The sequence below is a fragment of the Salvelinus alpinus genome, chromosome 9 (genome assembly GCF_045679555.1).
Source record: "Salvelinus alpinus chromosome 9, SLU_Salpinus.1, whole genome shotgun sequence".
Taxonomy (NCBI): domain Eukaryota; kingdom Metazoa; phylum Chordata; class Actinopteri; order Salmoniformes; family Salmonidae; genus Salvelinus; species Salvelinus alpinus.
Window position 1 is genome coordinate 34,052,378 of NC_092094.1, and position 25,221 is coordinate 34,077,598.

At 40.7% G+C, this 25,221-nt stretch overlaps 2 protein-coding genes across 2 annotated transcripts in view; one reads left to right on the forward strand and one right to left on the reverse strand.

The window, feature by feature from the left end:
* Positions 1-17,997, reverse strand: part of tmem266 (transmembrane protein 266) — a 45,342-nt gene extending 27,345 nt beyond the window's left edge. Inside the window, 4 exon segments of the mRNA XM_071416907.1 lie at positions 6,227-6,297; positions 6,299-6,428; positions 15,532-15,631; positions 17,481-17,997. Coding sequence (XP_071273008.1) covers positions 6,227-6,297; positions 6,299-6,428; positions 15,532-15,545 — 215 coding nt within the window. The 5' untranslated portion in view covers positions 15,546-15,631; positions 17,481-17,997.
* A 5,013-nt stretch (positions 17,998-23,010) lies between these two features.
* On the forward strand, positions 23,011-25,040 carry LOC139584699 (pro-neuregulin-4, membrane-bound isoform). The gene is made up of 5 exons (XM_071416834.1): positions 23,011-23,089; positions 23,349-23,399; positions 23,518-23,611; positions 23,833-23,985; positions 24,106-25,040. The coding sequence occupies exons 2-5, from the start codon at positions 23,390-23,392 to the stop codon at positions 24,179-24,181; spliced, it is 333 nt and encodes a 110-aa protein (XP_071272935.1). The 5' UTR covers positions 23,011-23,089; positions 23,349-23,389; the 3' UTR covers positions 24,182-25,040.
* Positions 25,041-25,221: the final 181 nt, after the last annotated feature.

The window sequence follows — 25,221 nt, forward strand, 5'->3', positions numbered from 1 at the left end:
AGGACCCAAGTGGTATATATAAAGATCCAGTCCATTTAAAAAATTGGAGGCCTCTTACACTTCAGTGTTGTGATGCAAAAATCCTAGCAAAATGTTTGGCGCATAGAATTAAAGTATTGTCAGATATTATTCATCCTAATCAGACAGGTTTTTTACATGGATGATACATTGGCGAGAATATAAGACAAGTACTGGAAACAATAGAATTCTATGAAATATCGGGGACACCAGGCCTAGTTTTCATAGCTGATTTTAAAAGGGCTTTTGATAAAGTACAACTGGAGTTTATATATAAATGCCTAGAATATTTCAATTTTGGGGAATCTCTTATAAAATGAGTTAAAGTTATGTATAGTAACCCTAGGTGTAAAATAGTCAATAATGGCTACATCTCAGAAGTTTTTAAACTATCTAGAGGAGTAAAACAAGGTTGTCCACTATCGGCATATCTATTTATTATTGCCATCAAAATGTTAACTGTTAAAATTAGATCAAACAATAATATTAAGGGATTAGAAATCCGTGGCTTAAAAACGAAGTTGTCATTGTACGCTGATGATTCATGTTTTTTTTTAAAACCACAATTAGAATCTCTCACTGGCCTTATAGAGGATCTGGATACTTTTGCTATCCTCTCTGGATTAAAACCAAATTATGATAAGTATACTACTTATCTATACTATATTACGTATTGGATCACAAAAAAAATGCAAATTTTACATTACCATGTAATTTACCAATCAAATGGTCTGAAGGAGATGTGGACATACTCAGTATACAAATCCCAAAAGAAAGAAATGATCTCACTCCAATACATTTTTATAGAAAGTTAGCAAAAATAGATAAGATGTTGCTACCATGGAAATGAAAATACTATTTGTGGAAAAATCACCCTGATGAACTCTTTAGTCATATCACAGTTGACCTATTTGCTTATGGTTTTGCCTACACCTAGTGACCTGCTTTTTAAATTTGAAATGTATATGAACAAAAAATATTGAATTTTACTTGGAATGGCAAGCCAGACAAAATTAAAAGGCCTATTTATATAACGAATATGAATTCGGAGGGCAGAAATGATTAAATATTAAAGCATTAGACCTCTCACTAAAGGCATCAGTCATACAAAAGTTATAATTAAATCCAAACTGGTTCTCTAGTAAATTGGTAGGAATGTCTAATCCCATGTTCAAGAATGGCCTTTTTCCCTCCATTCAGATTGCTCACTTTCAGTTGTTTGAAAAGGAAATAATCCCCAAAATCTTTATTTTTTAAACAAGCCTTAGACAGTTGGTTGCAATTTCAGTTTAATCCACCTGAAAAGACAGAACAAATAATACAACAAATATTGTGGTTAAACTCAAATATACTAATTGATTAAAAAAACATATTTTTCGAAGACATTTAAAAAAAAAAGTATAATTTTAATGAATGATATCATAATTGGACTGGTGGAGTTATGTCACACATGCAGCTAACACAGACATATGGAAATGTCTGCTCTACCCAAAATTACAACCAACTAATTGCAGCATCACCACAAAAATGGAAGAGGCAAGTAGAAGGGGAAAAAAGTAAGGAACTTGTATGTCAGCCCTGCATTAAAGAACATAAATGGTTAAAGAAAAGTGTGATAAATGAAATTGGTATATGTTTTTATTTAAGGACCAAAAAACAGATAGCTGTCCCATTTAAATTGCAAAATAGTTGGTAAGAGATTTTCGATGTACCTATTCCATGGCACATGGTTTATGAATTGATACGCAAAACAAAGGCGGAATATTTAGTATTTATTTTTTAATTACTATACAAAATTCTTGCAACCAATATAATGTTGTATAAATATGGGGGATACAATCTTCCCAGCTTTGCAGATTTTTCTGTGAGGAGGCAGAGTCATTAGATCATTTATTTTGGTATTGTCCATATGTAGCTCGTTTCTGGTCACAGGTCCAGGAATGGCTGAAGAATTGCAACATTTGCCTAGGTAATGCTGCAGATAGCAATACTGGGTGATTTGAAAAGTCATAGTCAATCAATAATATAATTATTATTTTTAATTCACAATCTGTAGAAGCTATGAAAATAGAAAGGTTCAGTACTTTTGTGAAGCATCACAGCACAGTTGAAAAATATATGGCAAATAGAAATCCAAAATGGATGATGTTGAGAGATCGATGGGAGGGGTTGACTGGAGCTCAAGGGTGTGACTAATAACAAGATAACCAATGTAAAACATACAGGGTCTGTAAAATGTATATAGGTACAGAAATGTTGTGAAATAGCACAGTTACAAATATAAATCAAACTGGATGGACATCAGAAACAGAGGAAGGACTAAAAACAAACAAAATGTAACTATTGGAAAATAGATTGTGTCTGTAAAATGTGCATATAAGATGTATAAACTGAAGGTAGAAGCCTAAGTGTTATTGTTTATTAGTTTACTCCAATTGGGGGAAGGGTGGTAGGGTTTGCGGGGAATAATAAAGGTATATTCTAAAAATAATATGTATATCTATATAGGTATCGCAATATTAAGCTGATCCACCACTAAATAAACATATATATTTTTAAATGTGTTAAACTGTGCACTCGTGAATAAGCATTATAACTCCACCTGGAAAACACCCACCATTCACCTTTTATGGTGACAAGAATGCTGTATAATTTGGAGCTATTGGAATGAATACCCCTTTTATCTAATGTTTTTGGAGGTGTTGGCAGAATCTTTTAATCTTTTGCACTAACTTATTCTGTATTATGCAAAGGACTGTGACAGTTTCTGAAAGAAAATACAATTGTTGTTAACTTGTCAGAAGAACGTTTTGAATTCAACATTGTTTTGCATCAACTTTCTCCCCCAACCTGAATATGCTGGACGGAATTCTGAAACATTGACTAGGCTAGTGTATATATATTTTTTTACAGTACTTACAGTAGTAGCATACATGTATACTTCAGTGTAAAAGATCAACTGTCTGTTCACCTGTTAAATTTGACTGTGCATTATAAACCACGCTGTCTATGGGATTGCATACAGCAAAACTTGAAATACATAGCCTTTTTACAAGGCTACTAGGCCCAAATGAGAGATGTGCATGGTAATTCGTTGTATGGCTACTTCGGTAATATGAACCCATCACGGCCAGAAAAGGTGAGGAATTTATTCTGCAATGGTTATGAAAATAAAATAAATAGGAAATACATTCCTATGTCTAAGTAGTTTAGATTCCAAAAATAAACACACATAGATTTTCTCTCTACTCACTAATGGCAAATGGCTGCAACTTGTTATTATGTTTTCCTTTTTTAATGTTTTATGAATAAGTGTCTCATCCTATGCCCCATTCGCACAAAATACTTACTTGCCTGCCTGCAATACAATTCTTAAACCACAAGAAAAATGTGCATACGCATGGTCTAAAGTCTGCATGGAGGCAAGGACATTCTCCCAGCAAGTTTAGTTTTTATAAATTCCAACGCATGTTTTGTGGTATATTTTGTACATGCGCAACGTTTAGAAATGACGCTCCTGGACTCCACTGAGTCTTGGTCTGTGGGGTCAATCCACCATATAGGTCACTAAGAGGGCATCACTCTCACAGATTCACCTTAATGCAGCTTCACATCTCTACCAAAAGACCATACATAATCCGGATCCACTCACAAACTGCTAAATAGCCTATAACAACCAGACTGTAAGTGTGTAGTACAATTTGACCAACGACAGGCTGGGATCTGCCTTTCTATGGTCTAAGGTTTGAAAGTCACAACCCTGTGATGATGATTTTCAGAAGCTGAATGTCCTAACATGACAAAAGCATACGACAGGTTAATCAGAAGAGTTAAATAAGGTGATGGGAGAGGAAAGCAGCAGGCCACATCACCGTAGTCTCTAGCATGTTCTGGGCAAGAAGGTAGCTCCATCCAGGAGTCTATTAATAAATCCAGAGCTCACCACTGCTCTGAATCTGCTAGTACTGCATGTGCCCCCTGTAGTCCGCAAGAACATCCACCTCCTACATAGTCGCCCACGTCTGCTGATAGAAAGCCATGTGCAGCAGCTAGATACAATGCAAAACTTACCACATGCACTCCAAGACTCTATCTTTTCCGTTTCACTGATATACAGAGCACAACAAAGCCAAGCACTCTTTAAGGGCTCGATTTAGTGTCAATCAACCTGATTTCAGAAACCTAAAAACCTAAAAACCATAATGTATATCAACATTACCAAAATCTTCCCAGTGCTGATGGTAAACAATGTTATAGCATGTGATTGATAACTAAATCACACATAAAGAAACGTGTTGATGAAGACCCACATTTGATCATGTGGACCAAAAGTAGTCTGTTTGTGTTCATACTTGGTATTGGGATAGGAAATGTGTTCTGTCAGGTTTAAAACAACGTTTATTCATTGTCTGGAATGTCAGTCTGGTTTAGTAGAACTGTGAAGATAATCTTATAAGGACATCTAAGAAAAAAAAACGAGGTAGTTTGAGGAAAAATGTTCAACTTTAGATAATCAGTCCCTGTGTATATGCCAAATATTGACTATGACATAAGACCCTACATTTAGAGAAAGCACTTTATTATTCTTTGGAGAACTTGCTTTTAAATCTATTAAGACAAGGTTGAAAAAATATTAATGGTTAAGGAGTGGCGCAGCAGTCTAAGGCACTGCATCTCAGTGCAAGAGGCGTCACTACAGTCCCTGGTTCGAATACAGGCTGTATCACATCCGGCCGTGATTGGGAGTCCCATAGGGCGGCGCACAAATGGCCCAGCATCGTCCGGGTTTGGCCAGGGTAGGCCGTCATTGTAAATAAGAATTTGTTCTTGACTGACTTGCCTAGTTAAATAAAGGTTACATTTAAAAAATAAGTGTAGGGATAACAACGTACACTCATATTTCAATGACTGTAATGAATGACAATGTGCAATACCAACCTAGCTCTCCGTCATTCCTCTAATGCTACAGACATGAGTCACAGAGTAAACAAGAAACCATGACGTGGCTGCATATTTCTCTGTTTCCACAAATGATTCCAATGGAGGGAAACATGAGCCCACAGTGAAACTCTGGTGACGAGTAGGCGTTGGAATGCCTGTGGTTTGGAAATCTGGAATTCCAATCTAAAGAGTTCAATGAACATGCCATATCTCCAGCTTCACTGGTACCTCTGCCTTCTCTTATTAGTGTGATGGCGCTACAGGGATAGAAGGCTTGGAGGGAAATATAATTCCAACCCAGAAAATCATTCCTTTTCCTTTCATCAAAACAAATAGCTATTTAGCCAGGGACTGAACCATAAAAGCCTGACTTCTGAAATCCCTTAGAGATGCAACTTAATATCCCATGACTTCCACATCACTGTGTGCTCTATCATGGGATGATAGAGTGTCATATGGACATGTTCTCCTGAGATGCCCACAGTGATGCCAGTGCTGCCAGCTCCTGCACTCTGTGGCCTGGGTGTGTGGCGTGGGACTAGGACCCATCTGTCCCCCCTTGCGTCCCACAGAGCCCTGCGCCGGGCCAGGTCCAAGTCGGGCCTTGGATGGTGTGGAATGGCGGTCGGATGCTCTAATGAAGCTTGTCATGTTTGTCTACTTTCTCTGCCGAGATGAGAGCGCCGCGCTGCCGCGCGCAAATGGCCTGTGAGTCACGCTTCCTGAGAGGACAGGCAGAACGAGAGGGGGTGTGTCCTGTACACACTCAGCCTGCAGCGCAGTGATAGGGCCATGTCCAGCCAGGACAAACAGGGCCCATGGGTATAGACAACACAGCCACCAGCGCCTGACATTTCAGGAACAATATGACGCTTACAAAACGCTTTGTTTTGAGCCAAAAGTGCACGTTGAAGGGAGGAATCTTTTTATAGCAAAGAGAAAGTATGTCACTGAGACAAATAGTGTAGGCTCACAGGCATATCAGTTAATGCCTTGACAATGTAAGGATGATACTGAAGTATTTACAGACACATATCCTCATAGGATCCCTCACCATCGGTATGATGAATTTGAATTTGAGTGATTCAGTATCATGTCAGGTACCATTATGATGAGCTGTTACTAGCATGATAGAGAATGAAGGCAAACATTTTCTCTGTCAAGGTAGATTATGGATAGTGCTTAGTTCTGTGTCAGTTATGCTAATAGTACAATTATCAAACACACAGGGGAGATGTTTTCAGGTACAATCTCTGTGTCCACCTACCCCTCTCTGTTGTCCTCTTCGTCCAGGTTGGAGATGAGCTGGGATCCGGCCAGGGAGATGTCCAGCGAGGCCTTTGTACAGAGGCAGGTCTCTGTATGCAAAGCTGACCACCTGGACCGGAGCGTGACACTGGTTGTCCTCCTCCACCTGCTGGGAGATCACCTCCAGCTCTGAGGCTCTGGCCTGGGCCTGGGGAGGGGCCCTGGAGGACACAATGTACGGAACACCATGGACACTCTGTAAGTAGCACTCATATATGCAACTAAACAAATGAATATTTTCTCACAATCTCATCGTAACAGAACTTCAGAGTATTTCTCCTATTCAGTTAATTTTCAACACTAAAACCCAGGTGTGGGTAGGACCCCATCCTCTCTCCAGCTCAGCCAGTAAAGATGAGAACAGGAATCCCAACCTGCTTGGCACTCTGCACAGAGTAGCCAATGTGAAGACATCAATAACCCCAGAGCTTAGCAAGGGAGGAGGCCATTGATTACAAGCCAGAGAGAACAAAATATATTGTGCTGGAGAGCCTGTAGATAGTTGGGGACTAACAGCCTGGTGATATGTGGAGGTAAATAGTGTACACAGGGAGGGAGAGAGGGAGAGAGAGACCTATGAAATGTTAATGTACTGTAGTCAGCCCTGGAGAGGAAAACATCCCCTGCTCTTCACTGACTTATGACTAATTCATACTTAACATACCTGCTTACTTCAAAGGTTGCTTTCTTATCTGCATAGGTACCCACAATCATTGCAGACACAGTGTCTGACAGGGTGGTGTAATAGTACTCTTATAAATCCTTACTACGTCTATGCATTTCAGTGTACTGATATGATGCTGTAACTAACAATTGGCTACTGGGATGTGTTTGCCTCAGGGAAGAATGCCCCCACATACCTCACATGCTTAACATTGAGAGCCAGTGCATTCCAACATTATCTGTACCCTTGGCACCTCTCCTTACTAGACGCAAAACAAAGATGCTATCAGTCATGACAGACACAAACTGTTCACTGCATCAAAATCACATTTCCAAACAATCACTGGCGAGACTAGGTTCCATTATGTGCAGGGGCCGCTTCAGTGGCTTGTTGCCATCCTGGGGAGGGGGTGGCTTGGTGCACTTTGGTATACTGCTCCATTCCACCCAACCTGGTCTCAGAGCATTTTGTATTATTCTGAATGTAAATCTGAGACACTCCATTTGGTATGATATGTTATGTTTCGTATGGTATGTATTCATTTGTGAATCTCCATCATGCATTTGTATGATATGTTACCAATTACAATTCGTATGATATGTAAGAAATTTGCTACATGTACAACATGTACACATTTTTCACAATGTACAATTTGTCACGAATTTGATAAATGTATGATATGTTATGAATTACAATTTGTTGTGGCTAACGTTTGCTAACACTAGCTAGGCTAGGGGTTAAGATTAGGGTGAGAGGCAGGGTTAAGGTTAGGAGTTAGGTTAAAAGGTTAAGGTTAGGGTTGGGGTTAGGGGGAGGGATAGCTAAAAGGGTTAAGGTTAGGGGAAGGGTTAGTTATCATGCTAAATAGTTACAAAGTAGCTAAAAAGTAGTAAGTAGTTAAACAGTTGCTAATTAGCTCAAATGCTAAAGTTGTCCGTGATGACATTCGAATTCGTAACATTTGGATTGCTAGACGTTCACGTTATACGCCTACCCATTCACCCCGACAAACCACCCTCCATTTGTTTTTTGCCTTAAATAACATTCTGTCTATATATAACCATACCAAATGCAACATATCATACTATTTTGAGTGTCCCGGATTTACTTTTACTATGTTACGTCTACTCTATGAGACCAGGCTGTTCCACCTGGCAGGCAAGGCAAGGGCACCCAGCACACCAAAGGCTAGAAATCTTTTCAAAGACATGCAATATTAGCAAATGCAACAAGGAAGCTTAAACATAGATCTCCCTGAGCATTGAGTGTCCTACCTCCCATAGTCACACCATGTGAATAACACTGTACTAGTTTAAAGAACATGGTGCAATGCATATGCATATGCTCTAATGTAAGAAGTATCTCACGACAAATATAATGTAGGTAATATAGGAAAATATATATATATAAGGAAGACCATTTCTTTCTGGAATGTAATCATTGCCAAGAATTGACTCCCGTAGAATAAAAGGTATCCATGGCTCTGCCTCCAGTGTGTTTACACCACTGGGACATAAATCACCACATGACAATCAATAGAAATATCAAAATAAAATACCCGGCTGAGACTTGAACCTTTCAAGTCCAACTCATTGAGTCTGAAGGAGGACATTTTAATGCAGCTTGTCAAAAAAGTAGAGTAAAAGCTTTTGAAATTATGGTTCAGAGTATGGATTCAGAGTATTGATGACGAACTTCACCCATCCGTTGGCTAATTCAATGATTAATAAAGTTGATTACAATTGTCAGAATCTGGAGGTCTGAAAGCAAATGACAGATAGAAGAAAGGCTTTATATACTATACTGACTTACAGTATAACCATTAAAGGCCTCATATACTATACTGACTTACAGTATAACCATGAAAGGCCTCATATACTATACTGACTTACAGTATAATCATGAAAGGCTTTATATACTATACTGACTTACAGTATACCAATAAAAGGACTGGCCTGATAATGTTGATAAAATATGTAAAAGGACATACACGGAGTGTACAAAACTTTAGACTGACCAGGTGAATCCAGGTGAAAGCCATGATCCCTTATTGATGTCACCTGTTAAATCCACTTCAATCAGTGTAGATAAAAGGGAGGAGACAGGTTAAAGAATGATTTTTAAGCCTTGAGACAGTTGAGACATTGATTGTGTACTGTATGTGTGCCATTCAGAGGGTAGATGGGTAAGACAAAAGATATAAGTGCCTTTGAACGAGGTATGGTAGTAGGTGCCAGGCGCACCAGTTTGAGTGTGTCAAAAAGTGCAATTCTACTGGGGTTTTCACACTCAACAGTTTCCCATATGTATCAAGAATGGTCCACCACCAAAAGAACAACCAGCTAATTTGACACAACTGTGGGAAGCATTGGAGTCAACATGGGCCAGCATCCCAGTGGAACGCTGTCGACAACTTGTAGAGTCCACGCCCCGACGAATTGAGGCTGTTCTGAGGGCAAAAGGGGGTGCAACTCAATATTAGGAAGGTGTTCCTAATGTTTTGTAGACTCCAAGTATATTACAAGATAGCACACCAAAGACAAGATTACTGTAAACTATTAGGGGAAAAAATAGTACTCTCAATTTCTTGTTCTCTATATACAGTTGAAGTTGAAAGTTTACATACACCTTAGCCAAATACATTTAAACTCAGTTTTGCACAATTCCTGACATTTAATCCTAGTAAAAATTCCCTGTCTTAGGTCAGTTAGGATCACCACTTTATTTTAAGAATGTGAAATGCCAGAATAATAGTAGAGAGAATGATTTATTTCAGCTTTTATTTCTTTCATCACATTCCCAGTGGGGAATTTTACATACACTCAAATAGTATTTGGGAGCATTGCCTTTAAATTGTTTAATTTGGGTCAAATGTTTCGGGTAGCCTTCCACAATAAGTTCCACAATAAGTTGGGTGAATTTTTGCCCGTTCCTCCTGACAGAGCTGGTGTAACTGAGTCAGGTGTGTAGGCCTACTTGCTCGCACACTCTTTTTCAGTTCTGCCCAAACATTTTCTTTTGTATTGAGGTCTTTGTGGGCTTTGTGATGGCCACTCCAATACCTTGACCTTGTTGTCCTTAAGCCATTTTGCCACAACTTTGGAAGTATGCTTGGGGTCATTGTCCATTTGGAAGACCCATTTGCGACCAAGCTTTAACTTCCTGACTGATGTCTTGAGATGTTGCTTCAATATATCCACATAATTTTCCTTCCTCATGTGGCCATCTATTTTGTGAAGTGCACCAGTCCCTCCTGCAACAAAACACCCCCACAACATGATGGTGCCACCCCTGTGCTTCACAGTTGGGATGGTGTTCTTCGGCTTGCAAGCCTCCCCCTTTTTCCTCCAAACATAACAATGGTCATTATGGCCAAACAGTTCTATTTTTGTTTCATCAGACCAGAGGACATTTCTCCAAAAAGTACGATCTTCGTCCCCATGTGCAGTTGCAAACCGTAGTCTGGCTTTTTGATGGCGGTTTTGGAGCACTGGCTTCTTCCTTGCTGAGCGGCCTTTCAGGTTATGTCGATATAGGACTCGTTTTACTGTGGATATAGATACCTTTGCACCTGTTTCCTCCAGCATCTTCACAAGGTCCTTTGCTGTTGTTCTGGGATTGATTTGCACTTTTCTCACCAAAGTACGTTCATCTCTAGGAGACAGAACGCGTCTCCTTCCTGAGCGGTATGACGGCTGCGTGGTCCCATGGTGTTAATTCTTGAATACTATTGTTTGTACAGATGAACATGGTACCTTCAGGCATTTGGAAATTGCTCCCAAGGATGAACCAGACTTGTGGAGATCTACAATCTTGGCTGATTTCTTTTGATTTTCCCAAGATGTCAAGCAAAGAGGCACTGAGTTTGAAGGTAGGCCTTGAAATACATCCACAGGTACACCTCCAATTGACTCAAATGATGTCAATTAGCCTATCAGAAGCTTCTAAAGCCATGACATCATTTTCTGGAATTTTCCAAGCTGTTTAAAGGCACAGTCAACTTAGTGTGTGTAAACTTCTGACCCACTGGAATTGTGATGCAGTGAATTATAAGTGAAATAATCTGTCTGTTGGAAAAATTCCTTGTGTCATGCACAAAGTAGATGTCCTAAACGTCTTGACAAAACTATTTTTTGTAAACAAGAAATTTGTGGAGTAGTTGAAAAACGAGTTTTAATGACTCCAACCTAAGTGTATGTAAACTTCCGACTTCAACTGTAGGACCTTTTTCTTGGGAACAGATAGTTGGGTTAGTAGACAGCAGTGTGCTGTAGGAGAGGTGCTCAAAGTACAAACATCCTCGTCCTCTCAAATACTGCTGACCTCAACAGAATATACAACTGAATTAAATCTAGCCCTGAATACAGTATTACATGCACATTAAAATGTGGTTTTGTAGAGGTTGTTCAATTTCCTGTAGAAATACACACTCTGACATTCAACAAGATAGAGCTATTTATTTGAAAGCATTAAAGAAATGCAGACTAATGCAACCTTGTGTAACAAGGGGCAAATAAAAACTGCAATCCCAATTGAAACGTTTAAAAAAATAACTCCCATTTGCTCATACAGTGTTCTCATTATTTCCAGTGCTCTCTCTGTAAAATAAAGCCATCCATGTCTGTCATAGAATTACAAAGTGCTGCTTCAGCAAAGCCTCATGTTATGTAGAGGGCATCCGTATCATTGTCATTTTGAGTGCTTACCACCACACTGTTCCTGGCCCGCTGTCTAGGACTCTGTCACACTGTCTCACCCAATAAGCATGTCAGCCTGGTTGGCTGTTCCTCAATGGAAAGCAATTCAGTGCTCTGATACCATCAGGAAAGCCGCAACAACGTGCCAAACTTAAGCCACATTTCCAGCCACCGCCCCTGACTCCATTGATGATGGCCATTGATACACCAGCACATTTGTAAAATCAGATCTTTTAGGTAATAAGATAATGAAAATCAATATGCGCGTCTTCGCTTTACAAAGTGTGCATGTGTTGGGGGCACTTTCCCCATCTTCATCCTGAATACTGTGAGCGTCAACTTGAGAAGACAGGACTTTGTGCCATTGAATGAGCTTGCTTTCATTATAAGGGTTAATATACGATACAGCTAATTCCTCCTGCTCCTGTACCATCCCAGCTATGGGCCACTCTATCAGCAGACAGAGAAGATGTGTGTATAGAGAGATGAGAAGATGTGTGTGTACATGGACGTGATGTCAGGCTCAGCAGAAACCTCTGCAACAACATTTGCCAGACCTCCAGCACCAGCTGCTACATAGAGCAGTCAAGCAACAAGCTATAAAAATTACAGCCAATAGTGAGCTATTATATTATTGATGATCATAGACAAATCTAATTTACTGCAATAGGCTTTATAACATACTATTCAATGGATAATACACAGCAAAGAATACTATAATGTGTAACTCAACGTTCTCGTAAACCAATGTTTTGAGGATCTGTGTGGATTCGAAGGGAATGGAACTCACTGAGCTATTAAACCACAATTAACTGGCTTTAAATCAGAGTATTGACACTGGCACTGGTTTCTGACTAATGCTGTTGGTTGTAGTAGCCTTGTTGTCTCAGTAAATACCTCATGGGACCTACGGTTTGAAGTGCTGGATACATCTGCCCGCAAAACATATTATGTAATGTCATGTAACATGTAACATCATCTGTAGGAGATTTAAACATCCCATTTGTGAGCTAAATGTGGAAATGGTGACCTGCTAGTTAGCACATCTTGTTGTAATGAGACAGGATCAAGACATTGTATGACAGAGAGACTAACTGCACTATGACAGGGGCTCACATGACCACAGAAGTTAGTTACAGTAAATGTTAGCTGGCCTGTTTTAAACACATATGACTCCGCAGGGTGTGTAGTGTACTATATTTGTGTGCTGAATGGAACAAAATGTACAAATAACTCTGAATAGGGCCTGGAGAAAGAAAACAGCCTTACTACATAAAAAGCACACACCAACCACTACTGTTACAGAGTACTTGTCATCAAACTAGCATGGATCATCTGCAATGAGAAGAGCTTACAGCTAGTTTATTCAATATGATTTAATACAGAAAATTATATTATTGGATGACACTCGGAAAGGTAATACAGATCATTCTTCTTTTTGTCAGTAAATGTTTGCGTCAATCAATATAAAAACTGCCTTTGAATACAATTGGAAAAGAAAATGAATAAATAAAAGCGTCCATAACTTTAACATGTTCAATGCTATACTGAATGTGAAATATATTATAAATCTGTTCACTCACAGGGGGGTTATATCTTGAGTCGTAACTACACTACATGACCAATAGTATGTGGACACCTGCTCATTGTGCATCTCATTCCAAAATCATGGGAATTAATATGGAGTTGGACCCCCTTTGCTGCTATAACAGCCTCCACTCTTCTGGGAAGGCTTTCCACTGGATGTTGGAACATTGCTGCAGGGACTTGCTTCCATTCAGCTTCAAGAGCATTAGTGAGGTCGGGCACTGATGTTGGGCGATTAGGCCTGGCTTGCAATTCATCCCAAAGGTGTTCGATGGGGTCAGGGCTCTGTGCAGGCCAGTCAAGTTCTTCCACACCGATCCATTTCTGTATGGACCTCGCTTTGTGCACGGGGCCATTGTCATGCTGAAACAGGAAAGGGCTTCCCCAAACTGTTGCCACAAAGTTGGAAGCACAAAATCGTCTAGAATGTCATTGTATGCTGTAGCGTTAAGATTTCCCTTTACTGGAACTAAGGGGCCTAGCCTGAACCATGAAAAACAGCCCCAGATCATTATTCTACCTCCACCAAACTTTACAGTTGGCACTATGCATTGGCGCAGGTAGCATTCTCCTCCGCCAACCCCATATTCGTCGGTTGGACTGCCAGATGGTGAAGCGTGATTTATCACTCCAGAGAACGCGTTTCCACTGCTCCAGAGTCCAATGGACCTTTACACCACCCCAGCCGACGATTGGCATTGCGCATGGTGAGCTTAGGCTTGTGTGCGGCTGCTCGGCCATGAAAACCCATTTCATGAAGCTCTCGACGAACAGTTCTTGTGCTGACGTTTCTTCCAAAGGCAGTTTGGAATTTGGTAGTGAGTGTTGCAAGCTCTCGGCAGTCCCCTTCTGTGAGCTTGTGTGGCCTGCCACTTCGCGGCTGAGCTGTTGTTGCTTCTAGATGTTTCCACTTCACAATAACAGCACATACAGTTGACTGGGGGAGCTCTAGCAGGGCAGGAATTTGACAAATTGACATGTTTGAAAGTTGGCATCCTCTTCAGTAAGGCCATTCTACTGCCAATATTTGTCTTTGGAGATTGCATGGCTGTGTGCTCAATGTTATACACCTGTCAGCAACGTGTGTGGCTGAAATAGACAAATCCACTAATTTGAAGGGGTGTCCACATACTTTTGTATATATAGTGTATTTCTCCATCTCTGACTCACTACAGTATGTCTCCTGTTACTCTTAGTATATGCAGAAATACATCATAGAGAGTGAGAGATGATTTAAAGGACTATTCTATAATTAAAAGAACAGTGGGGAAAATATCTCTGCAGACGTGATCACACCACACAAAGATTTCCCATCTGTCATTTCACGAGGGTGTCGTTGAGGACCGACATCATTAATTCACGTCTTCCTGTTAACCAGAAAACACATCACAATTCTGTTTGTCGCCCATTGGACAATATATTGTCCCACTGTGTTTTCTTTCAAACAGGCTCCATTTGGACACAATGCTGATAACCTCAAGGTCTGCATTGAGCTCAGACAGAGATCTCTGTAGGACTGGCTTTAAACAGAAGATGCAGCTGATTGAACCAATTCTGCATTCAACCCCACCTCACCCCCATCTCTCTCCCACCTCTCCTTCATCTCCCACCTCACCCCCATCTCCCTCCCTCCCACCTCACCTGCATCTCCCATCTCACCCCCATCTCCCTCCCACCTCACCTTCATCTCCCACCTCACCCCCATCTCCCTCCCACCTCACCATCTCCCACCTTACCTTCATCTCCCTCTCACCTCAACTTAATTTCTCTCCCACCTCACCATCATTTCCCTCCCACCTCACCCTCATTTCTCTCACCCCCATCTTCCTCCCACCACGCCATAATCTCCCTCCCCTTCCTTGGCCATAACCAGGGATGTCATCAGGCTGCAGAGGCCGTCTTGGGGACCACATAGCGACTCATTATTTATAAGAGAAGATGACAAGTGAAAATCTCTCCTGCATGCTAAGAGATGGCAGCAGAGGCAGTCTGGTGACTGGTGGTAGTTCTCTTGGAATGCCCAGCACAGGAGTGCCTGCTCCCCTGTTGCTCCCCTGTTGCTCCCCTGCTGTTGCCCTGCTGCTCCCCTGCTGCTCCCCTGCTTCTCAGGCTCAAAGTCCTTGGCTGAAAGGGTATGAGGAAATAGACAGGAGCTGTTCTCATAATCAGGCCAGACCATGCTGGGGTTCCCATCACAAAACCTGTGCTAGTAATAGCGGGCAGTCGGGGTACAACGAGCAAAATGCATAAGAACAGGATGAGAGGTTTTGATGTGTTAAACAGATATAAATATCAGTAGTCATGTGTTTTACTTACTGGGGGTTGCTCATGTTGCTGTGTTGTTTCTGTGAATGGACGTCGACACGATTGTTACTCTTGATTTAACCAGAGAATAGAGACTTGGCTCACACCACACCTGTGGAGAAAGGTTAGGAAACAAGGAAGTTAATCACAGTCTCTCCATAACTCTTCACATTCTGACAACAATGCAGTATACACATCTCATGTATAACTTGTTCATTATACTTTTAACTATTTAACATTTGTTTTGAATGTCATGTTCATTAAATGTTTTATGAATTCACAGAATAGATCGAAAACAATCAATTGATATACATAAACATTCTCATGCAGTATAGCTCTGCTATGGGAGTCCTCTGACATATTTAACTCTGCACCAGGGGCTCAGAAACATCACATCACTTGCATAACAAGTAAGGAAGGATGAGAACACTTTATGCAATAGGAAATAGATACATTGAAGAGTTAATTTACAGTCCATTCCAGCAGCTTTCCACAGAGTAAACATGAGCGAAGAACAGCCAGGTACATAGGCTTTACCCAGACAGAATCACAAAACTCTGAGTCTTTGAAAAGGGGTATTACTGCACAGACAGCTGCATTCCCCACATTGCAGGTATAAACTGAAGCTCAATTTGCTAGTGTCTCACTTTCGAAAAGTCTGATGAAGTTGTCAGCAGCAATATAAACACATATCAGTAAGCAGCATGGGCTGTAGAGGTCGTTTAACCTGAGCTTCAATCATTTAAATGCCGGGGCGGAGAGGAGAGGTTAATTTGTATAGCGTTGTATGAAGTCAGTGTAGTGTCTGTCTTACAAACAAAGGCAAAGGGAAAACCTTCAGACACACAAGTTGTGGTGTGGAGTCAGTATTCGGAGCTATAGCAGAACAGAGTAATGTAGTATAGCACAGCAGATTAGATGTCATTCTAGATAAATCAATTCAGGTCATTCAAGGACTAGACTGTAATATTGCATCACTGCAATGCCCAAGAAAAAAGACTGCACACAACTGGCACCTATAGAAAATCTGGCCACAGCACAGGCAATAGTGTAGGCTATGCAGTGGAAAGGTTGTTCGACCAGTGCAGACAAGACAGTGAGTGAAATTAAAGCATTTGAGATACTGCAGGATTTCTTATTTTTAAAGAAACCTGTCAATCACAGTTCCTAATGGATGGATGTGGCCATAAGTCAAGGGCTGGACTTGACAACCTATCAAACAAGTTAGGTCTTTGAAACAAGCTCTCTGGGACCAGGTAGAATATTGCATAAAATATCTATCAATTCCAAGACTTGAGTAAATACTGTATACTCATCATCAAGATAAGAGATCCCTCTAGCAGGCTGTAGATGAACTGTTGCCATATATCCATGTTGTCTCCAACATAGCTCTTGCATTCCTCCATACAGACAATAATGACTTGATTTTCAAACGGTTTCCCCTGGAAATTAAGACATACAACAATGCAACCATTTCATATTGTCCTAACCCTTCACTTCCCAATAGTCTACTGTCTACATTTTTGTATCCACCTCCTCCGTCAGAACCCAACATGTATCCTACATTTGAAGTTCCCCCAACAAACACATGCTTTTACCTTAAAAACGTGTCAACACTGATCCCTGCTAAACTGATTAAGGCTACTATGTCTCAATTATTTTTCACAAGGCCCTGGACAGCTTTCTACAATGACTATTATTCTGGTTCAAAGCACGTGTAACAACAGATATATAGGTTGCTACTACACAGTATATACTAAACATAGTACATTATATGTTTTCCTGATAATTTAGCAAAGCCATCAATAGTGCAACAACGATAAATTACGAATACGACAATTATGGTGGTCATTAAGACGAAAGTAAAAGAAAAGGGGGACGGAATGGATGAAAGAGCAGAAGTCACAGGCGGGAAGTATCAAAATGATTTATCAATATGCTATTCTGACAAATAAACCTACCTTTTATGCTCTACATTGTTGAAAGTATGGTCGTGACTCATGCCCTCCTAATGATGATGGTAATGTCTCCCTTGCCGATGATCACTGTGAGCGAGGCTCGGTTGCTGTGTGTAGGCTGCTGCTATCCTCTTCAGATTTGGATTGGCTAACGACCCGTGCTGCTGCTTAGAATACAGGGCACAACGAAAAAGCCCGATCCTTATTGTAAGCATCATCATTCACGGAGATGCTTTTAAATGTCCACCACTATCCACATATTCAGTTAAACGTCATCTTTCGGAAGGAGGGCATTTTAGTGCCCAAATCTCGCCTGCTCACAGGGTTTCCCTACAATCACGCTAGGGACTCCATGTGCCCAGTAATAGGTTAACCAGGAGCTGTCCAGGTGCTGAATTGTGATCCCGCATCATCCACAGAAGCGAGGCAACAAACTATCTCTCACAATGAAATGTGAGATGAAAATCCGAAATAACTGACGTCTTTATGGCAGTCATAACGAGGTTTTTCAAGCCACCGCCCCCCCCCCCACCCCCAAAAGCGTCGATGTAAAAACACTCTCGCTTCACTTCACCTCTTCAGAGCTTCATCTGTGTTCCTCGCGATAACATCGCAGTGATCGCAGGACAGCATCCAGTTCCAGTCACCTTGCTAAATATTAACTGGATGGCAAAAGGCTTGCATTCTCAAAGTTTTTCGGATAAAATATCAAACGGATTTTGTCTGAGACAATTGGCTAAACCATGGTGTAAAGAAACAATCAATCACATAACTTTCATAGATCTAGTATGGGGGGATATAGGTTCCTCAAATGATGATACTTGACTGACATTGAGGCAATCTTGAATTTAAAAAAAGTAGTAGGCCTATTTAAAGCGCCATTCAGTAGTTGAAACAACAAATAAGTGTTCTCATCACCCCTGTTTTTGTAAAAAAGCTGATGGATGGGGCTGGAGAAATGTAACCCCTCTCAAATTCATAGACAGAGCTATGGATGGAAGGACTGACCATCCATGATATCAACATTATAGTTTGAACCACTTTTACTTTGTTTATAAACACTGGAGTAAAACAAGCGTATATGTTGGGTTCTGATGGGGTAAGACAGTTGAACTAAGCTCATGAGGCATTTCTAAGTTACATTCTTGAAGAATCAATGGGTATATATCATTAATTCAGAAGTCCAAAATTGGATGAAGCAACTGCAGATTTCCCCTTTAAACATTAGTGAGTATGATTACAAGTGGTAGCACTTATCCCTGACTTTTATCTTTGACATACGTGTATTTTAACATTGAATGTTTGTGATTTTTAAACTGCACGATAACCAAATATTCTGAATAGCCAAATTTCCCAATTTACAATCTATAGTGTTGGACCTGACAGTTAAATTCTCAGCACTATGTGACAAGATGATCACTCCCTTATGGTGTTTTTCAACATAGCAAAAGGGTTATTTGATCAAATCAAATCAAATTCTATTGGTCACATACACATCTTTAGCAGATAATGGGAGTGTAGCAAAATTCTTGGGCTTCTAGTTCCGACAGTGCAGTAATATCTAACAAGTAATCTAACAATTCCCCAAACAACTACCTAATACACACAAATCTAAAGGGATGGAATAGGAATATGTACATAAATGTACATAAATATATGGATGAGCGATGGCCGAGCGGCATAGGCAAGATGCAATAGATAGTATAAGATACAGTATATACATATGAGATGAGTAATGTAAGATATGTAAACATTATTAAAGTGGCATTGTTTAAAGTGACTAGTGAGACTCTATGTAGGCAGCAGCCTCTCTGAGTTAGTGATCGCTGTTTAGCAGTCTGATGGCCTTGAGATAGAAGCTGTCTTTCAGCCTCTCGGTCCCAGCTTTGATACACCTGTACTGACCTTGCCTTCTGGATAGTAGCAGGGTGAACAGGCAGTGGCTCGGGTGGTTGATGTCCTTGATTATCTTTTTGGTCTTCCTGTGACATCAGGTGCTGTAGGTGTCCTGGAGGGTAGGTAGTTTGCCCCCGGTGATGCGTTGTGCCGACCGCACCACCCCCTAGAGAGCCTTGCGGTTGAGTGCGATGCAGTTGCCGTACCAGGCTCTCAATTTTGCATCTGTAAAAGTTTGTCAGGGTTTTAGGTGACAAGCCAAATTTCTTCAGCCTCCTGAGGTTGAAGAGGCCTTCTTCACCACACTGTCTGTGTGGGTGGACCATTTCAGTTTGTCTGTGATGTATATGCCGAGGAACTTAAAACTTTACACCTTCTCCACTACTGTCCCTTCGATGTGGATAGGGGGGTGCTCCTTCTGCTGTTTCCTGAAGTCCACGATCATCTCCTTAGTTTTGTTGATGTTGAGTGAGAGGTTGCTTTCCTGACACCACACTCTGAGTGCCCTCTCCTCTTCCCTGTAGGCTGTCTCATTGTTGTTGGTGATCAAGCCCACTACTGTTGTGTTGTCTGCAAACTTGATGATTGATTTGGAGTCGTGCATTGCCGCGCAGTCAGGGGTGAACAGGGAGTACAGGAGGGGGCTGAGCATGCACCCTTGTGGGGCGCCAGTGTTGAGGGTCAGCGAAGTGTAGATGTTGTTTCCTACCTTCACCACCTGGGGGCGACCCATCAGAAAGTCCAGGACCCAATTGCACAGGGCGGGGAAGAGACACAGGGCCTCCAGCTAAATGATGAGCTTGGATGGTACTGTGGTGTTGAATGCTGAGCTGTAGCCAATGAACAGCATTCTTACATAGGTATTCCTCTTGTCCAGATGGGATAGGGCAGTTTGCAGTGAGATGGCAATTGCATCGTCTGTAGACCTGTTAGGGTGGTATGCAAACTGAAGTGGGTCTAGGGTGGCAGGTAAGGTGGAGGTGATATGATCCTTGACTAGTCTCTCAAAGCACTTCACAATGACAGAAGTGAGTGCTACGGAGCGACAGTCATTTAGTTCAGTTACCTTTGCCTTCTTGGGTACAGGAACAATGGTGGCCATCTTGAAGCATGTGGGGACAGCAAACTGGGATAGGGAGCGATTGAATATGTCCGTAAACACACCAGCCAGGTGGTCTGCGCATGCTCTCAGGACACGGCTAGAGATGCCGTCTGGGCCAGCAGCCTTGCTAGGGTTAACACGTTTAAATGTCAACGTCAACAGTAAAGAGGCGACTCCGGGATGCTGACCTTCTAGGCAGAGTTCGTCTGTCCAGTGTCTGTGTTCTTTTGCCAATCTTAATCTTTTCTTTTTACTGGCCAGTCTGAGACTGGTGTTTTGCGGGTACTATTTAATGAAGCTGCCAGTTGAGGACTTGTGAGGCGTCTGTTTCTCAAACTAGACACTCTAATGTACTTGTCCTCTTGCTCAGTTGTGCACCGGGGCCTCCCACTCCTCTTTCTATTCTGGTTTACGCTGTTCTGTGAAGGGAGTAGTACACAGCATTGTACGAGATCTTCAGTTTCTTGGCAATTTCTCGCATGGAATAGCCTTAATTTCTCAGAACAAGAATAGACTGACGAGTTTCAGAAGAAAGGTCTTTGTTTCTGGCCATTTTTAGCCTGTAATCGAACCCACAAATGCTGATGCTCCAGATTCTCAACTAGTCTAAGAAGGCCCGTTTTATTGCTTCTTTAATCAGGACAACAATTTTCAGCTGTGCTAACATAATTGAAAAAGGGTTTTTAAATTTATTTATTTAAAAAAAAATATTTCACGTTTATTTTACCAGGTAGGCCAGTTGAGAACAAGTTCTCATTTACAACTGCGACCTGGCCAAGATAAAGCAAAGCAGTGCGACAAAAACAACAACACAGAGTTACACATAAACAAATGTACTGTCAATAACACAAAAGAAAAGAAAAATAGAAAAGTCTATGTACAGTGTGTGCAAATGTAGAAGAGTAGGGAGAAAGGCAATAAATAGGCCCTAGAGGCGAAAATAATTACAATTTAGCATTAACACTGGAGTGATAGATGTGCAGATGATGATGTGCAAGTAGAGATACTGGGGTGCAAAAGTGCAAGAAGATAAGTAATAATATGGGGATTAGGTAGTCGGGTGTGCTATTCACAGATTGGCTGTACAGTGATCTGTAAACTGCTCTGACAGCTGATGCTTAAAGTTAGAGAGGGAGACATAAGACTCCAGCTTCAGAGATTTTTGCAATTTGTTCCAGTCATTGGCAGCAGAGAAGTGGAAGGATAGGCGGCCAAAGTAAGTGTTGGGTTTGGGGATGACCAGTGCAATATACCTGCTGAAGCACGTGCTACGGGTGGGTGTTGCTATGGTGACCAGTGAGCTGAGATAAGGCGGGGCTTTACCTAGCAAAGACTTATAGATAACCTGGAGCCAGTGGGTTTGGCGACGATTATGTAGTGAGGGCCAGCCAATGAGAGCATACATAATGATCAATTAGCCTTTTAAAATTATAAACTTGGATTAGCTAACACAACGTGCCATTGGAACACAGGAGTGATGGTTGCTGATAATCGGCCTTTGTACGCCTATGTAGATATTCCATTAAAAATCTGATGTTTCCAGCTACAAATGTAATTTACAACATTAACAATGTCTACACTGTATTTCTGATCAAGTTGATGTTATTTTAATAGACAAATTTGCTTTTCTATCAAAAACAAGGACATTTCTAATTGACCCCAAAATTTTGAACGGTAGTCTATATGTATATATATTCTTAATCCATTCCTTACTTAGATGTCGTGCATTTTGGGGAAATGTTGTGAAACTGTTAAATATTACTTGTTAGATATTACTGCACTGTTGGAGCTAGAAGCACAAGCATTTCGCTACACCCGCAATCACATCTGCTAAACACGTGTATGTGTCCGATACATTTGATTTGAACTGCTAACGGTTTTGAAGAAGTCCACAGAACAATGTTTCCAAGAATGCTGGAAGTGTTGAGGCAGGAGAAATGTCATTAAGATGTCCAGAGCAAAGCAAAGTTCCCACGATTCTAGCTATGCCTGTGCTGTTTGTTCCAATTCCCTCTCACCATACCAGTCATTCCATTGCCTCTCACCAAACCCACAGATTGTCTATTTAAAGCCAAGTTGAAGTCACACGGAAAACAAGTGATCCACCAGGTGATCCACGCCCCACCTGGATAGATTGTGTGATGCAATGATAATTACTTGGCTTTGACAAACTAATCCATTAATGTATCATTACAGTGAATGCAGACACCTATTGTCTGTTTGAAAGTAAACCACTACTGCACATTTTCTTAGTGAAATGGCAAAATTGGAAAATGATCGTCATTTCCACAAGTGAGGAAGCCTTTGTTTACTTACTCTGTAGTGGGGATATTGTATTCTGAGGCAGTCATTGAAAACAACCCCATTTTACTATATCAGGCATCCTACCAAAATGAATCAGAATCAATAGAGAGAATCCTGACATTTAGCATGCCATTTACAATGTGGACAAACAGCTATCACAACATTTCTGGACTCAAAGGAACACGCCCACATTTGTGCTTTTGAAGGCCCAACAAAAAGCAGTTGGCAGAGTTATTTTCAACAGTCTGTCTCTGTGGATCACATTAGAAACCTGCACTAACCTTACCACAAACTGGGATTTCCTGAGGGGGTAAGGACAGATTCATAACAATACTATTTGTAAGAGAATAACAAACCTCTTTATTATTTTCATACAACGGTGATAAGTCCTTGATATGATTAAGGACGCATAACCAGTTTACTTCTCTTATACCTTGTTTTAGTGCAGAAAGAAAGTACAAAACATTAAGCCTTTTTTCTGATTATCTTGTTGTCTATGTAAATTCATAATTTTGTCTATGTAGATTAATAATGAGCTGTTACTTTTGTACATTGTACATCATTCTTAGGTGGGGATCTTAGAGAACCCTGTCACATTCTTCAGGATCAAATGATGGCAGGTAAAAGAGTTTGGCGAAATAATTTGATCAGGAATGCTATTGAGAATTTCCATATGATGTAACTGTATTTGTTTTATGTGTCTGTTAACCTGAAATGTTTATATTCTCTCTTTTGTAGACCATGGTGACCCATGCAACGAGTTAGAGGTTTCTTACTGTATGAATGGAGGAAAATGCTTTAAAATTTATTTTATGGATACGCTTACTTGTCTGTAAGTTACTCTCTCATCACTATTCTCTAATGTCTCTAACAGTTTGTCAGCCATGAGCAGGTGTACAGTGTTGCTTGGCAATGGGCTAAGGAAGTTCTGGGAACTTCTGCATGGTTTTAGCCTTTGTTTTACTTCAGCTCAGACCAGGCAGACCTACCCTGGCTCTTGGATCTCAACTGGTGACAGCTTTCTTGAGAATAATGCAGTTCCTTCTCCCTCAGCTGCAGTGAGAACTACAAAGGTAGTCGTTGTGAGCAGTATCAGCTGTTCACCACTGCACAAGATGCAGGGGAGACAGGACTGGTCGCTGCTGTGGTCATCATTGTCCTTTTTATTCTAGTTGTGTTGGTAGTAGTAATCTACTACACCTGCAAGTAAGTAACACATTAATTTAGCTTGATTCATGAATCCATAAGTATGCAGGAATAGTGTTGTCAGGTCTGATACAGTTTCTTCTACGTCTGTGTCATTCCTTGTATTTGTTTTATTGTTAGGGTATGGAAGGCCAAACCAAAGAACCAGCAGAAAAGCAGTGAACAACAGTATTGGAGAGTAGAGCCCAGAGTATGAGGCCTGTTGTATATTGTTTTGGGGACATCGGATTGGATAACAAAATGTTTCATGGACGGTGGCATGATATAGTGTGGGTCTGGATGCTGCTGGAGATGTGGCTATGAAGGACCAGGAGGACAGAGGAGACTTATATCCACAAACATTCTGCAGCAAGCGTCAAATGTCAAGCTGCAGCCTGTTTGAGTGGCCATCAAAAGCTGAAGCTGCTGTAGACACAAAGACAGTCAGCCACAACACTTTTTCTCCATACTGTGTGACTGGGTGTAGGACTGACTACGACCTGTTACAATGGCTGCGTTTAGGCAGCCCAATTCTGATAGTTTTTTCACAAACTGTTTTTTTGACCAATCAGAGACCTGAAAAATATAAAAAGACCAACTAGTGGAAAAAAAATCTGAATTTGGTTGCATGTGTAAACGCAGTCAATGTGTTTCATTCCAATGGCTATTTTCCACTTACACACACAATACATGCTTTTAAAGCTGGTGGATGGAATGGCATGGAGTGAAACCTGATGCCTTCACTCAAAGGAATACTATGACTGTAAAATGTTTGCTTAGTCTTTGCTTTAATTGACAGATAAGTCATTGAGTGTGTCGAAGTTCAATTGTGAATGTGCGCTTTCTCTAAGCCTGTGATACCATAGATTAGAGTACAATGGGGCAATACTTTGAATATTTCATGTAGAATTCACATGCTTTTCTTAATGTATCAATAATGCATCTATTTGTTCAACTTTCATACAAGTCAAACATGAAGTGAGCATTAGTTACAGTAAGCATCTTTCTTGTATTATTGAATGAATGTTCATGTGTAATATCACAAATCACAATAATAAATCGTACATTACTTATGATTGGGTATCAGGAAACAAGGTGTTGTCTTCAGTAATCAATGTCAATCAAGACTATTGAAGTGATGTAATTGAGCGATAAGTAAGGATGATAATTCCTGCTATAAATACAATCGTTTACATTGGGGTATTGGCATTCATAAGAGGTTCATCAATGGGTCTGGACCATAGAGAATTCAGACTT

Coding starts and splice junctions, on each gene's coding strand:
- LOC139584699 (XM_071416834.1), top strand. Junction 23,612..23,832: donor ATGGATACGCTTACTTGTCT/GTAAGTTACTCT, acceptor CTTCTCCCTCAG/CTGCAGTGAGAACTACAAAG. Junction 23,986..24,105: donor GTAATCTACTACACCTGCAA/GTAAGTAACACA, acceptor TTTTATTGTTAG/GGTATGGAAGGCCAAACCAA.